This window comes from Camelus bactrianus, chromosome 25 (assembly GCF_048773025.1).
Source record: "Camelus bactrianus isolate YW-2024 breed Bactrian camel chromosome 25, ASM4877302v1, whole genome shotgun sequence".
Classification (NCBI taxonomy): Eukaryota; Metazoa; Chordata; class Mammalia; order Artiodactyla; family Camelidae; genus Camelus; species Camelus bactrianus.
This window is the reverse complement of record NC_133563.1, coordinates 36,386,075-36,401,131: the sequence shown is the minus strand read 5'-3', so window position 1 is coordinate 36,401,131 and position 15,057 is coordinate 36,386,075. Positions and strand designations below refer to the sequence as shown.

General features: G+C 50.6%; 1 protein-coding gene across 20 annotated transcripts in view; it reads left to right on the top strand.

Annotated features, from left to right (window-relative positions):
- The window catches only part of PTK2 (protein tyrosine kinase 2), a 202,185-nt gene that overhangs the window by 105,139 nt on the left and 81,989 nt on the right, over nt 1–15,057 (top strand). For 19 of the 20 annotated variants that reach the window (XM_074353159.1, XM_074353154.1, XM_074353152.1 and 16 more), the window contains 4 exons: nt 4,929–5,069; nt 5,563–5,640; nt 12,199–12,306; nt 13,932–14,049. In XM_074353159.1, the coding sequence (XP_074209260.1) occupies nt 4,929–5,069; nt 5,563–5,640; nt 12,199–12,306; nt 13,932–14,049 (445 nt within the window). The remainder of the gene's footprint in view (nt 1–4,928; nt 5,070–5,562; nt 5,641–12,198; nt 12,307–13,931; nt 14,050–15,057) is intronic. The other variant, XM_074353157.1, reaches the window with a different exon arrangement.

Here is a 15,057-nt window from a genome sequence, read left to right as displayed (position 1 = left end):
GGCACGTCGGGAACACTGGGCTTACTCGTCACTGCCGCTTCCATTGTCAGTGCGGCGGCGCCGGGCTCGGCGGCGGTCAGCAGTCCGCTCCTGCGTCCGCTTGTGCCGGAGCCCGAGCCAAGGAGGAGGGCACCTGGGTCAGCGCAGGTTCCTGCCTGTGCTGGGCCCCGTGTGTAGTGTGGAAAAGAGGCACGCTTCCTGCGTGTGCGTGCATGCACGCGCACACACACCAAAAGATGGTTCAGCCATAAGAAGGAAATCTTGCCATTTGCAACGGTGTGGATGGGCCTTGAGGGTATTATGCCAAGTGAAACAAAGAGAAAGACAAAAGCTGTATGACCTCACTTATATAAAAAGGCCAAAAAAAAGTTCATAGATACAGACAGCAGAGTGTGGTTGCTGGAGATGGAGGTGGGTGAAGGGGTCAAAAGGTGCGACCTTGCGGTTACAAATAAGTCGTGGGGATGTAACGTAAGGCGTGGAGACCGTAGTTAATAATGCTGACTACCAGATTGCATATTTGAAAGTTGCTAAGAGAGTAGGTCTGAAAAGTTCTCTTCACGAGGAAAAACCTTGTCACTATGTAGATGTTACCGAGACTTATTGTAATCATTTCACAATATAGATAGATAGTGAGTGACCACGTTGTACACCTGAAACTAATGTAGCGCTGCATGTCAAGTCTAGCTCAGGTTTTGAAAACACACTTTGCAAGCACTTTTAACACACCTGTATTTAGTTTTTGATAGGTGAGTAGATAAGATAATTTCTCAGTTAATGTTTCTCAGCCTATTACTCTTGTCGTTCATGTTTTTAGCGTTGTGTTGTGACCTTTTCATCCAGGAAGCCCTAGGCATCCATTGTTGCTAGCGGCACTCGAAAAATGTTTGTTGACTAATAAATTATTTTTGTAGTTCAGAAGACTGGGTAGCAGCAGTTTCTGATGATCCATCCTAATAATACTGCTTCATTTTGAGTAGTTTTCTCTGTTTATGCATTGGTTTAAAATTGAGTAACATTTCATTAAATAATGCTGTGTTTCCTAAGTGTGGGCAGACACACAGCGCATGTTGAAACCCTGCAAATGGGGACGGAATGCAGTGCAGAACAACCGTGCTTGTCCCCCACGTTCTGGAAGTGTGTGGATTAGTATCAGATTCCAGGGAGTTAGTTTGTGGAGTTTTGTCCTCACTGAGAAAGAGGAAAGCCCTGGTGCTTCCTGAGGCGTCCTTCCTGCAGAAACGAATCTAGGGCTCCTCTCGGACAATGAGGGTTCTCAGGTTCTTGCCCAGCGCCAGACGCTGGAGGCCGGAGCTCGCAGTCCTCCTCTGGCCGCACTGAAGCGCAGGCCCAGGAAAGCTCGGGCACGCACCGCCGGCCGGGCGCCCCTCTACGTTGGCGGGGCTCAGTCCCTGAGTGGATACTGCTCCCCTCTGCAGCTGCTTGGGGAGTTGGTGTTTTTGCTGCTGTTTGTCACTGTGACTTCCTGCCTCTTTGCCTGGTGATGTGTAACACGTGGGCAGAGCCAGGCAGAGAAGCCTGCAGAAAACTGACTCTTCCCCCAGAGTCAGCTGGATGAGACAAGTACAGTGAGACCACAGCCAGGCTGGCTGTCTGTTAACACCTCATAGTTACTGTTTTCAAATGTGCTTGCTGGTTACTGAGAAATCTTCCAGCAGGTTCAGGGCTCAGGTGCACGGTTTAGTTCTTGACCCCACATGCTCAGTCCATCACCGAGTGTCTTGGGGAAGAAGACAGGCTGGCTGTATTTAGCACAGGGCTGGTGGCTTCGATCCCTGCCACGTGGGAACAGCACACGGCCCTGTATGTTTCTCACGTCAGGACACACTGTCACCACGACGGTTGATGGAGGCTCGAATGAGGAGGAGCAGAGGTGGAGTGGTTGGGGGCTGTGGGATGTCAGGGTGGAGTCACGCAGGGCTAGTTGTTGGCCTGCCATGAGCCTGGACTCAGAAGCGGTCAGTGGTGCCGGGGGTCCAGGCACCACAGTGAAAGGAGGCAGAACTGGAAGCATCGGGCCGTGGGGTCAGCAAGAAAATGAGGCCCAGCAGGGACCACAGAGTGGTGCGCTTGTATACACACACGGGTTTACCTGTCACAGGTGAATCGTTTCTGCACACTTGATACAGAACTGATTAACTGCGTGTAAGGCTCACAATCACAGGTATTTCCATTGCCTTGTTTTTTCAGTTGTCTGTCTCATGCCAGAATTTTGTATCCACGGGAAATACAAAGCAGGTATCAGAAGTCAAAGCAGGTCTGGTGCTGGTGCAGTGGGAGGCTTAGAGAAAACCACATGGCCTTTAGGAAAGTGCCCCCAGGACGTGGCAGTGTAGTGAGTTTGAAAGGTCAGGGAAGAGAGGTCAAGGTTGACGCACAGATTTCCTCCTTAGCAGCTGGGAGACTTGGTGGCCGCCAGGTTTCAGGAGTCTGGGAAGTCCAAGTGGAAACCTCAGGTGGGCGGGTGGAGGTGTGCGAGGCTGACGCTCGTAATCACAACCGCTGTGAGATGCCATCCCAGCCGTGGGGAGGGCCGCCTTTACCAGTCCCTTGGCTCGTGGCCAGTGCTTGGGTGGTCCTCCCCAGAAACGCTTCCCAGACTCTACACAGCATCCCAGGCTGATGCTCATCTTCTGGGTGACATCTGATAGTCAAGCCTTGTTAACCTGGAGCCCACTTGACTTCTCTTCACTTTAGTTTCTGTGATTTGAAGCTGTGACTATCTTCAAAATGCCTGGAATTCCACACTTTGTTCACCTGCCAGAACTCCTGCCCCACCTTCCAGGCTTTGCCCACTCATCTCCTGCGTCCGCTTTATTTGTGGGAGCCTTCAGGTCCCCTGCCCGTAAGTACAGCAGCTAGAGGCCATGACGATTCCAGTCCAGCCCTGCTGTCCCCTGGGCTCCAGCTCTGTGTCCAGCATCCTGCTTGACGGGTCAGATGGAAGACAAGGGAGCACAGGCATGTGAGAGTCAACATGACTTCTTCCTCACCGAGCCTGCCCCTCTGTTGCTCATTTGTTCCTTCCAGAAGTCAAGTCAGTTCACTTGCCCACTTTCCCCACCATCCCCAGCACACCCATCCAGGTGCCCACAGGGGCCCGCTCGCTCCTTCCTGCCGCAAGGAGACTGGCTGGTCTCTGTGTCCATTCTCACCCCCCACCACACCTTCTCTGTGCAGGAGTGGAGCCAGCTTTTGCGGTAAAAGTCACAGGCCCCAGGCCAGCACGTGTGCCCGCCCCCTGCCCTCCCGCAGCCTCCCCCCCCATCTTCGTCTCCGGCAACTGCAGCCCCTCCGTAGCTGTGTTCCGCTCTGTCCACCACTCCTCGCTCTCCAGCTCACGCTCGGTGGTGTCCCAGATGCAGTGGTCCTCTGACCTCACCAGGACCGCAGGCCTCTCCCACCAGGCTGTCACCGCTGTGAACCACCAAAGTGTGCCGCTGCTCCTGGTTTCCCTCGTGGACGCTCCGCAGCCACCTCGGCCTTGGCTGCTCCCTGCTCCCCACCTCCCTGGTCTGCTGAGGTGAGCAGGCCGCCAGGGGGCGAGGTCCTTTCACTGCCCCTCTGGCTCCTGGCCCTGGTCCTGTCTCCGGTCTCCTGGCTTTGCATCCTGCCTGTGTGAGCCTCACACGTCAGCTCAGGGTGGCCCTGGTATCCTTCAAGACCCTCCTGTGCCAGCCTGTTTCTCCCAGTCTCTGCCGTTTCAGTTCAGTGGTAGCTCTTACCTGTCAGTACATCTTGTTGGTTTTTTTAAAAATAAATCTGAAGTCTGCCTTCTTCCTGCCACTTTGTGCTTCTGCACTTGGGCAACAGTGCCCGGATCTTGTCACCTCTTGCTGGATTACTTTGGTAGCATCTCACTGGGTCTCCTCTGCTCGCTTCACACCGTTCACAGCACCGTGGCAAGAGTGTCCCTAAGTGAGATCATGTGATTCGTACTCCGGGCCACCCAGGACTTCACATCTCACCAGGGTGGGGGCCAGGTGCTTCCCTTGGCCTGCGTCCTCTTGCGCCTTCTTTGGACCTCGTCACACATCCTTCGCCTGCTGGCGGCCCCGAGCCACACTGCTCTCTGACGCCGCGGGCTGTGGGCTTGCTGCCCTCCACCCCCAGGTGCTTGTGTATGAACAGAAAACTCAAGTAAGCGGGAAAGGGCAGAAGGGCTCCTGTGGCCCGCCACACAGAAGCAAGGGGCCTGCTGCTGTGTCTCCCCCACTGTGCGTGGGCCCGCCTGTCAGAGCCCCATCCCGTGGGCTTCCCTTTTATAGGCATCTGCACAGTACAACAGATTGCTTTGTTGTATTTTCTCACGTGGCCCCGAGATGCAGACCCTGATGTCAGTGAAAGAGATGTACCCAGCAGTCCTAGAACGTGGGTAGCAGACACACTGCGCCGTGAGCCGTCCGTGCAGTGCTGCACACAGTTCTGCCCAGGGGCTCCTTATTGCTGGGTCTTTGCATAATTCTTTAACCATTTCTAAAGAATACTTTGAGTCAAAAATTGTGGTTTGAAGGTTTTTGATTTCTGTTGCCAAATGACCCTTCAGAAAGGGTGTGTGACCTTCCCTCCCAGGGTGGCATGTGTGAGTGCACTTGGATTTTTAATGCTGAACTGTTTGACACATGTTCTGTTAAGCAGATTATTGCCTTACAGATTTCTGTTAAAAATAAAGCTCGATCCCACTGAACTGTAAGCGTTAAAATGGGTAAGATGGTGTGTTTTATGCTGTGGTGTTTTATCATGATCACTTTTTTAGAAAAAGCACAGCTCTGAGAGTTCTTGACATTTCGTGAACACGGGCGGCACTGAGTGCCGGGCGGGGAGGAAGTGCCCCGTGGTGCTGACTTACTGCTGTGGTCCTTACTCGTTGTTGACTCTAAAAAGATTGTTGTAATTTTGTCATGCAGGCCAAAACACTAAGAAAACTGATCCAACAAACGTTTAGACAGTTTGCCAACCTTAACAGAGAAGAAAGTATTTTGAAATTCTTTGAGATCCTCTCCCCAGTGTACAGATTTGATAAAGAATGCTTCAAGTGTGCTCTTGGTGTAAGTATGGGGACATGGGTGCAGGAGACTGCTGGGGCTGACTTCTTTTGCTTTTTCTCATCCATGTATATCTAAATTCTGATTGAAATCTTATTTGTTACGTTTTTAACATCAATAGAATATTTTTTGTCATAATGTGGAAAATACCAAAAGAAAACATGTCAATGTGAGAATAAAACCACCCTTTTTTGATAGCATGCCTGTGTCCATAATTAGATTTTTTTAATCCCAGCTCAGCAATTCATTGATTAACTGCTCTCTGAGGGCTAGATAATCTTCCCAAAGAAACCACGGGCTTCAGGCCCCTGGGCGGAGCACAGTCTGCCTCCGCCCAGACTCGGCGGAGGGCTACAAATGCTCGCATGCTTTGGTCACATAGATTAATAACAAGCCAGTACAGCCCCCTTTGGTCCTTTAACATGTCCATGGCTCTTTATCTAAAACTCCTCTTTTTCCTTCTGGTACCTTTTTGGTCATCTGTTTCACCTTCAAGTCAAGCTGGATCATTTCTGTGGAGCTGGCGATTGGCCCGGAGGAGGGAATCAGCTACCTCACGGACAAGGGCTGCAGTGTAAGTGGCTGCGGGTGGCACAGGGGGACACAACTGTCACTGGGCTCCACCGTGGACGCGGATGGGGGGCCTCGGGAGAAGCAGGTGGGCGTGCTCTGGGGGAAGATGTCATTCTGCCGTTAAACCTCCCGGTTCACAGCGTTTACTCCTCAAGGGGCAGAGGGGAAGAGAACGGCCCTGTGCGGCTCTTCAGAGCTCTTCAGTCGGGAAGGAGGCGCGTCACCCAGATTGCTTACTCGCACTCCTGAGGGTGAATGGGGCTGTTACCTGAAGAAGTTTGGGGCACTCACTTCCTCATTCAGTTCCATATCTGAATATAGATACGCAGCCGCTTCCGGCTCTTCCCAGAGAAGACATGCCTCGTGCTTTCCCAGCTCTCCTCCGAGCCCTCCCGCACCGCTGGTCCTCCCGTGGGAACCCCGCTGGCCCTGCCACGCCCACGTCCTTTCCTTCTCTTCTCCGGGAGGGGCCGGCCGCTTCCTGTGCTCGGTTCCCACAGTGTGGCTGAGCACCTGCTGGGGGCCCAGCAGCCAGAGGGCCCTGCCCTTGCGTGGCCTGCAGTCAGGGTTGGGGCGGGCACCCACAGTGACAGGTGTGCAGGGCAAATGTGGTGCCTGAGGGGCTTCTTCTCAGACGCGGTCCACCAGGGGCTCTCTTCCCTCAGCGTAGTCACACGTGTCCCTGTACACGTGACTGCACGTAAGTCACACACCTGAACAGGGGTGCCCTTTGTTTTCCATTCCTTTCTCCGCAGCTCCTGTGTCCCCCAGTTCCATTTTCCTGAGCCCTTCCCTTCCCCCACGCCCATGGGAGATGACCCCGTGTTCTCCTGTGCCTGGTTATTAAAAAGTGCAGTGGTCTTGGGGCATCCCGTCTCACGCGGTAAGACCCGGTCCTGCCGGTCCCCTGGGGCCAGGTCAGGGCACGTGTAGGCCTTTGCCGGGCTGACGCGTCTGCACCCTGCAGAGGTGACGTGGTCGGCCCTCTTCTGCGCACGTCTTCATCTTTGTGCAGGGCTGCTTTTCTACTTCCCGGAGACACTGCCAGGGCTGGGTCCCTTCAGGTAGTTTTAATTTTGAAAGCTTCCAGATGGCTTTTCAGGAAGGCTAAGAACCTTCACATTGTGACCAGCAGCACTCACTGGCCGGCAGCAATTGTCAAAGCTCCTTTAATTTTTCCATTTTAATAGGTGTAAAATGACATTTGCTCAGTTTGATGCAAAGTGAACATCTAGGGAATTTAAATGTACACTCGTGTCCCGGCCGTTGTGACTCCCACTTCTGTGAGTTACGTTCACATCGTGTATTTTGCCTCGTTTGTGATACTGCTGTGTTGGGGCGGAGGGGCAGGAGGAACATTGGTTAGCTCACACGGCAAGACGTTCACGAGCCCCATTAGCTCCTCATTTACAGAAGGTCTGTCTTTGCCATTTTCAGCACGTTGGCCAGTCCTTCTGCCTGGATGTCCTCAGAAACCCACGTGTCGTTTTCAAAGTGATGTCCTGGGGCAGTAAAGGGGGCGTGTGTGCGTGTCTGTGTGTGTGAGAGACGGAGAGAGAGAGAACGTTGACCACTTACTAAGCCCCTTATGCTCATGTGTATGTGTTTTTGTTGGAAGGCTGTTTTTGAATAGCTTCAGGTTTACGGTGAAACTGAGAGGAGGGTAGAGGGACTTCCCGTGTGTCCCTGACACAGCCCTCCTTTTCTTTTCAGTTTGTAAGTCTCTTTACATTTCAAGAAGTTGGTGTTTTCATTCACCTTTGTAACAATTTATTTACAAAAACCTCTCGTCCACCGGTCACGTCAACCAGTCTGTGTCCCCCTCGTGCCCTTTCTAGCCACTGGAGCTGCCCCAGGGGTGGCCGCCATCCTGATTTCTGGCATCACTGATTACCTTTTCAGTAAATCCTGGGGAGCCAGCTAGATGTTCACAGAGGAAGACATAACAAAAGTCTGTTCCAGCTGAAGTATCAATGTACTTGTGAAAGATAAAATGATAAATCAAGTTTTGGAAGAAAACATAGGGGACTATCTTTTAACTTTGGGGTAGGTAGAAATTCCTTCAACAGAGCATAAAAATGCTAACTCTGAAAGAAATTGTTGTTAAATTAGGCTACTAACGTAGTCTAATTAGAAAGAACTTCTCATCAAAATGTAGTAGAAAGGCAAGCCAGATACTTATATTTGTCAAATATAAATATAAATGTTTGACCGTAGGTTTTTTGATCCAGGATAAAGAATGACAGCAGATCATTAAGCAAAGGGCAGCCAACCCAACAGAGGATATCCAAATAGCCAATAAATAAGTGGAAAGGGGTTCAGCCTCACAGCCGGGTAAACGCACCCTGTGCTACTGTTACACACCTACCGAGTGGCTAAGGTGAGACCTGTAACACCAGGCGCTGGCAAGCGTGTGGAGCAGCTGGACCTTGCCTGCAGGCGGAGGTAGATGGGCACGACCTCTTCAGAAAGCTCTGACATTGTCTTTCTTTAATGTAGTCTCATGTTTTCTTGAAAGGTTTTCTTTGTCTTTGTACATTTGACCCATGTGGATTTAGCCCATGGTACAAGACAGGGTGGGCACCTGCCTAGACTCCTATGGGGAGAAGAGTAGAGGTGGGCTGCCGTGTGTCCAGAGGACGGGCTCTGCCGTGCGAGTCTCGGGGTCCCAGGCAGGCCGCCTGCCTGCCAGTGTCGTTACTTTGGGTCCATTCCTTCCGGTGGCTGTGTTTCCTCGTCAGCACAATGGCAGCGGGAACTGCAGAGTGTTAATTAGCTAAGAGGGTTGGGGGGGATCAAGTCAGTGACACGTGTGCAGTGTTGAGATCGTGGCCTCGGCACCAAGGTAGTGCTAGTGGGCCCTGGCCGCCCTCATCCCCTCGTTGTCCTGTCCGTGTTCCGGGTGAGCACCAGCGTGTCAGCACAGTAGATGACGTAGTCTAACCTTCTGCCTCTGAAGTGGATCTTCCTAATTCCTGTCGTCGTCTGCGTCTGGACCTCTGCTCTGGTCCAGGGCCCCCGCCGTCTCTTTCTGTACCTGTTCCATGCTGCCTTGATTGCTCTGGCTTGGTACCACTCCCAGGGTCATCTTTTTTGGTGTACTTTCTGTGTGTATCATTCTTCTTTTGTGCACTTCCCTGGCTATTCCTGGTTTAGTCTTTCAAAACGAAATTTATAAGATGAACAGAAAATGCTGTTGGGATTCCAACTTGTGTGTTAATTTTGTGAAATTTTGTGAAAGTGGGTGTTTTCAGATATTGAGTTATCTGTCCCCGAATATGGTATGTGTGTTCAGGACTTCCTTTACATCCTTCAGTAAGATTTCATAGCTTTTTCCGTATAGATCTTCCATGTTAAACTAGCTCGTAAGTATTGTACAGTTTTTGGCCTTATCATGAATAGATTTTTTTTTTGGCCTTTTCCAATGTAAAATTCATACTGAGCACATAGCAGAATATACTTGATTGTTGTCTATCATATATTCAGCAACCTTGTTCATGTAATGAGTCATTTTTATTAGAACCTTAGATTATCTAGGTATATGATCATGTAATTAGCAAAAAAAAAAAGAACTGGTTTAACTTTTCCCTCTCTAAACAATTTTTTCCTCTTCTCGTATTCACAGGTACCTTGAAGACCAACGTGTTTAATTACTGGTGGTAAAGGATTTCCCTGTCTTGTTTTAAATTTTGACTTCTCAGCTGAAAAGTGTGTCATTATTTAGGGTAAAGTTTGTTGTTGGGTTTTAGTGTCTTAAAGTGTCTTCAGTGTTTTTAAATTATGCCCTTCTATGCTTAGAAGTTTTATTAAGAGTGGCTACTGAATTTAATCAAGGGCCTTTTTTAGCCTTTATTGATATGATCCTGTTTTTCCTCTTTTAATGTGTTGTTAGTGTGTATTGACAGATGTGCTGGTATTGAGCATTTAACAGCTCCTGCTTGGCTGTGGAATTTTATTCTGACACTTTTTGTCTTCTCTTTGTGGGGACAGGACGCACTGGTTCTGTCAGGTGAACTGGAGGGCTTTTCATCACCTTGTGGCTGGAATTTATATTTATTTATTTATGTATGTATGTATGTATGTATGTATGTATGTATGTATGTGTGTATGTATGTAGGTATGTATGTATGTGATGGAAGTACTGGGGACCGAACGCAGGACTTCGTGCATGCTAAGCACACGAGCTGTACCGCTGAGCTGTACCCCCTCCACCCCGCACCGTTCTCTTGTGGCCTGAAATGTTTGAAGTCAGAGTAGAATTATGTTTTCTGTGAAGGTGGATGGAGTCAGTCTGTGTGGCCACATGGTGCCTTTTTCGGGGACGGGTGTTGCACTGCCTTTTCAGGCTCTTCTGCAGCAACGGGTCTGCTCGGTCACCATTTCTCGTGTCGGCTTTGGTAATTCATATCTCTTAGCGTACCATCTGCGTCTCTGTGTTTTCAAATTGTTGCTCTGGAGTTGCAGTTCATCGTTCTCTTAGAATCTTGCCAGTAACTTTATTTCTGTGTCCTTTTTCGGTCCTAAGCTCATCGACTTGAATTTGGCTCTTCTTTTCAGATTTGCAGAGGGTGTATTTATTTTAGCTGTCTTTGAAGGAGAAGCTTAGGGGCTAGGGTTATAGCACTTCTATTCACTTTCAACAATTTCAGTATTTACCTTCACAGATCCCCTTTTCCTAGTATCTTTTGGTTAATTTTATCCTTTTCTTCTGCTATTCAATTTAAGTCTTCTTTAAACTTTAATCTCGTGTACTTGAAAGGTCATTTTCTTGCACAGCTTTTAATATGTTCTGCCAGTTTTGGTACTCTTAATTGTATTTCTACATAGTTTGAAATTACATTTCTATTTCTCTATTACATTATAATATTATTTAGGGTAATGTTACTTAATTTTCAAGTAGGCCCAGGGGTTTGGGGTCTCATTTTTATTATTTCTATTGTTATTGGCTTATGAGCTGAAAACATGGTTGTTTTAAACATTAATTATGTTTAATTTGTTATGGTCTTCTTTATAGCCAAGCATATGGTTGATTTTTGTAAATGTTCCATGAAAATAGAGTATATTTCTCTACTTGAGATTATAAGGATCCCTGCACCTTAGAAGTAAGTTACCGGTTGTATGAAGTAGAAGGAAACTAGGAGGGGCTGTCAGGGTTGACCCCGGGAGTCCCCGGAGCACCAGCCCTCCTCGTGCTCCTGTGTGCCACACCTGCCCACCTGCCCGTCCTGTGCCTTCTGTGGGGAAACGTCCCACTCCTGGATAAGACCACCTTCATATTTTGGCTCAGGAGCAGATTCAGTGGTGATGCTCTTGCTGATGTGAGGAAGACTAGAGGAGGAACGTGTTTTGAGGGAGGTCCCTGTGACCGGGCTGAGTGTGCAGTCTCTCCCCGACGTTCAGTGGGGATGTCATGGAAGGGTTGCATACATGAGTCCAAGTTCAGGGCTGGATATGGTACTCGTGCCTCAGGGCTGGACGGTATTGCTGGGCCATGCACAGCTAGGGAGGAGGCCGGGGCTTGGCACAGAGCCCTGTGGCACTTGAGCATTTGTGGACTGAGGAGGGGAGAAGCCAGCAAAAGGAAAGAGCACCAGGGAGGTGGTAGGAACCCCATGAGGGCAGATGCCACGAGGGCCAGGAGAGGAGAAGGGGCTGGGGACCCTGCTGCATGCTGCCCAGAAGCCCAGGGCAGAGAGGACGGAGGGCTGCCTGTGGGCCTCCCGTGTGGAGGCTGGAAGGCCTTAGAGAGTGCACCTGTTTCCCTGTGGAGGAGAGCTGAGTGTACAACACCTGTGAACTGTCCCTGCGGCCGTTGGTGCTTAGAGGGGACTTGGCAGGAAGGGCTGATAACTGTGGCGTTCTGAGAGGAGGCCCTAACCAGGCTGGTTGTGTGAGTCAGTGTGTAGGAAGCGTCACGTGCGAATGACCATTGTCATGAGGTGCTGGAAGGAGAAAAGACAGATGAGCGTGTTGTATCTTCACAAGACGGAAGAGAGTTTATTCTTCTTGGAAAAGTGAGCACATGTCTGTGTGGGAGGGTTTGGATACCTGCCCCGCCCCCAGCTCCGTCGCACTCTGGGCTTCAGTACATTTCACACACTTGCTCCAGCGCAGGCAGTAATGGGAATATTTTCCCGTTGGGAGTTGGGAGGGGGCTCAGGCCCTTCTCTGTCTGAAAAGGGAAGCAGAAGGTTCATTTGGACCAAGAATTGCCCGCGGTTCCCCTGGCGGCAGGCGAGGCGAGGCGGGGACTCCTTTCTGCTTCCTGTCTCTGTCTTGTTTTCGCTCCGTGGTGCTGGTGACCCCTACTCCAGCTCCTGTGGCTGGAGCGCTCCCCGGCCGTCAGGAGGACAAAGAGCAGGCGCGTGCCGAACCGTGAAGTGAGCAAACAGCGGTTCGCGACTGCTCCCCAGGAGAAGGGCGGCAAGGACAGTCGCTTTCCCCAGACGTCCAGTCTTGGGAGGTGTCTTCAGGAGAGGTCGGGACCATGAGGACTGCACAGGAGGGTTCATGTGAGTCTTTCTTCTGGGCCCAAAGTGTCTTCCTTTTCTTTCCAAAGCCCACTCATCTGGCCGACTTCAATCAAGTGCAGACCATTCAGTATTCAAACAGCGAAGACAAGGACAGGAAAGGAACACTACAGCTGAAGATAGCAGGTGCACCCGAGGTGAGGAGGCTCAGTGCGTCACCGGGGCAGGGGCGGGTGGGGAGGCACAGTGCTGTTTAGAAATGGTGGTTGTTTCAGGAGAGGGATGACGGTTTTGTGGGTTGTCAGAACCACGGCTTTCTCTTATGTAGTAAGTGTTACCTTACAGCTAATAACGGTTAAATGCCCTCAAGAATAGGAGACAGATTTAAAAAATCAATTGAGCTTTATTGTGGAGACGATGGAAGATTGTCTTGAATTACCAGGAAAACCCAGCTCTTAGAATGTTGTGTATGCGTGTGGTGAGCGGTGGCGTTTGCCAGACTGCGGTGTGGCGCGGGTGGTAACAGCTGGGATAACTGCCACCACAGCCGATCTTTCTGCCACATGTGTCGCCCACCATTCCACACTTAACACAGACTCCAGGAGCAGCACCTGCCACCCTCAGCGCTGAGCAAAAGAGGTGGCCGAGGTCCCCTGTGACCCTCGCTCTGCCAGCGAGGAAGCCAGGCGAGGTGGTGGTAGAGATGGGTCCGCCCAGTCAGTCTGGACCCAGAGCCGGTCCTGATCGCGGGCAGGGTCGTCATCCAGGGTGGGCACGCACGAGAAGTGGTCGTTTGGCAGCTGCTGCGCAAGATGACCTTTCTGAAAGTGGACAAAGCAGACACATCTGGGGAGTCTGAGCGCCCGGCCACTCATGAGGCACGAGTTGGGAGTTCCCAGGCCCGCACACCGGGCTCCCCGCTCTGCCGCAGCCTTGCCTGCATGTGTCCAGCTATGCTGCTGCACTTACTGTCGCCCCTCTGCTGCATGATTGCGGCATTCCTGAGGCTCTGGGAAGTGCATTTGAGTCTCAGGACTAAACAGACGGTACCAGGAAATATTATATCCCAATCGCAGATTGAAATGTCCAGCAAATATCTCCATAGTTTTCTTGTCTGCGGCATGGTTTTCAGGCTGTCCTCCCTTCTGCTTGACAACCCCCAAATGATTCTTAGGATAATGCGCGCGAGATGAATGGTTCTTCAGAAGGAGGTCGTGATTGCTGTGTGAATTAGGACACACTTGTGCTTGAAAGGAAAATACAGCTTTGATTAGCTCCTGGATAACATTTAATGATAGGTCTTTAGGAAATTTATCAAAATTGCATGTTTTACATGAAAAGAGTGATTTCTAAGCTCTTAGGCAGAACGTGCTATCCATGCTAAAAATAATGAAATTTCACGAATTTAATGTTAGAAAAATTATGATGGATGGTTGATAAAAATTTTCTCCACGTTTGTCTAGTTTCTAAAATAACCCACACTTTAGCTTACTGACTTTCTAAATTCTTTCCTTAATTAGAGTGTGCCTGAGGGGCCAGACATTCTGGAGGAAAGTATTTTTCTTCACCTCCTTTTGTTGTAGAAAGGGAATCTCAGTTTAAGTGGTTCTTTTTTTCTGGGTTTGCCTTCTGTCACATATTCTAGGAATAGCATCCTTAAATATCAAACTTCCTTTTTCACTCAAACCTTCTGACAGATCCTGCTTCACTCCCACTCTTGTCTGTTTTCAAGTGCATCTAGAGAGCTGATGTCACAGGCAGCTGGCCCTTTGATTACTGGAAAGAACAATAACGGCCCTTTCTCGGTCTCTCCCCGGCTCAGCCTCTGACCGTGACGGCGCCATCCCTGACCATCGCCGAGAACATGGCCGACCTGATCGACGGGTACTGCCGGCTGGTGAGCGGGGCCGCGCAGTCCTTCATCGTCAGGCCCCAGAAAGGTGAGCGCCCCCACCCCGGCTGCAGCCCTTCTTGTGGGTCACTGCGTGACTGTGAAGGCCACACTGGCGCCTCAGCCCCGTGAACCCGCGCTCTTGTTTTTCTAGGGAGCGGATGCAGCTCACAGCCTCGGGGCTGGGTTTGGATAGAGGCTAAGGAAGATGTTGTTTGTGTTTAGACTATTTTGAGCAACATGCTTAAAGTATTTTCTAGGTTACCGTTAGTATTTTTAAATAAACTTTTGGGATTGTTTTCTGGGTTAGAATAAAAATGTGCCCTGTAGCTCATGATTAGTGAAGTCTCTTTCCTGTTTTTCTTGGAGAGCTCCAGCACTCAGAGCAGTCACAGAACAGAGCTGATCCTTGGCCGTGATGTGCTGGACCCCAGAGACAAGGCTCTGTCTCCTCAGCCTTCTGCAGGAGAGTAGGAAGGGGTATTTCAGAGGACTTGGATTTCTGAAATAAGCGGAAGTATTCCCAGCAGAATAAGACATGGTGGTAGCAGGGAAAAACTGGGCTTGGAGTCGTATCAACCTGTAGATTCAGATCACGAGTCCTCTGCTGCCATCCTCAAAGAACTTAGCTCTCGGTGCCCCAGTTCTCGCTCCCATAAAATACGAAAGGCGGTACCTGTCGTCCCTTGGGTGGGGGAGTCGGCCTGGTGTGTGTGGGTGGCTGGCACCGTGCTGGCACAGGTGGTGCTCGCACATTTCAGCATTGCCGTTGGCCCCGATGCTGCTGCCGTCTGCCGAGTGGTGCTGACAACTCTGAGCCTTGGCTTGGAGGCTCCTCATCCGTCAGGGAAGGACACGTACTATGTAGCCTGACAGGTGGGTCACAGTCGTCCCCATAAAGCAGCCGGCCCTGTGGCAGGTGGACACAAGGCCCTGCCTGCACTCACCTCTGTGAGTAGGGTGCTTACGGAGGGGGAGTTGGGAAGGTCCGCGGCGCTGGGTCTTCTGGGGCCGAGGATGTGGGGAGGCACAAGGCAGGCAGAGGACAAAGCCCTAG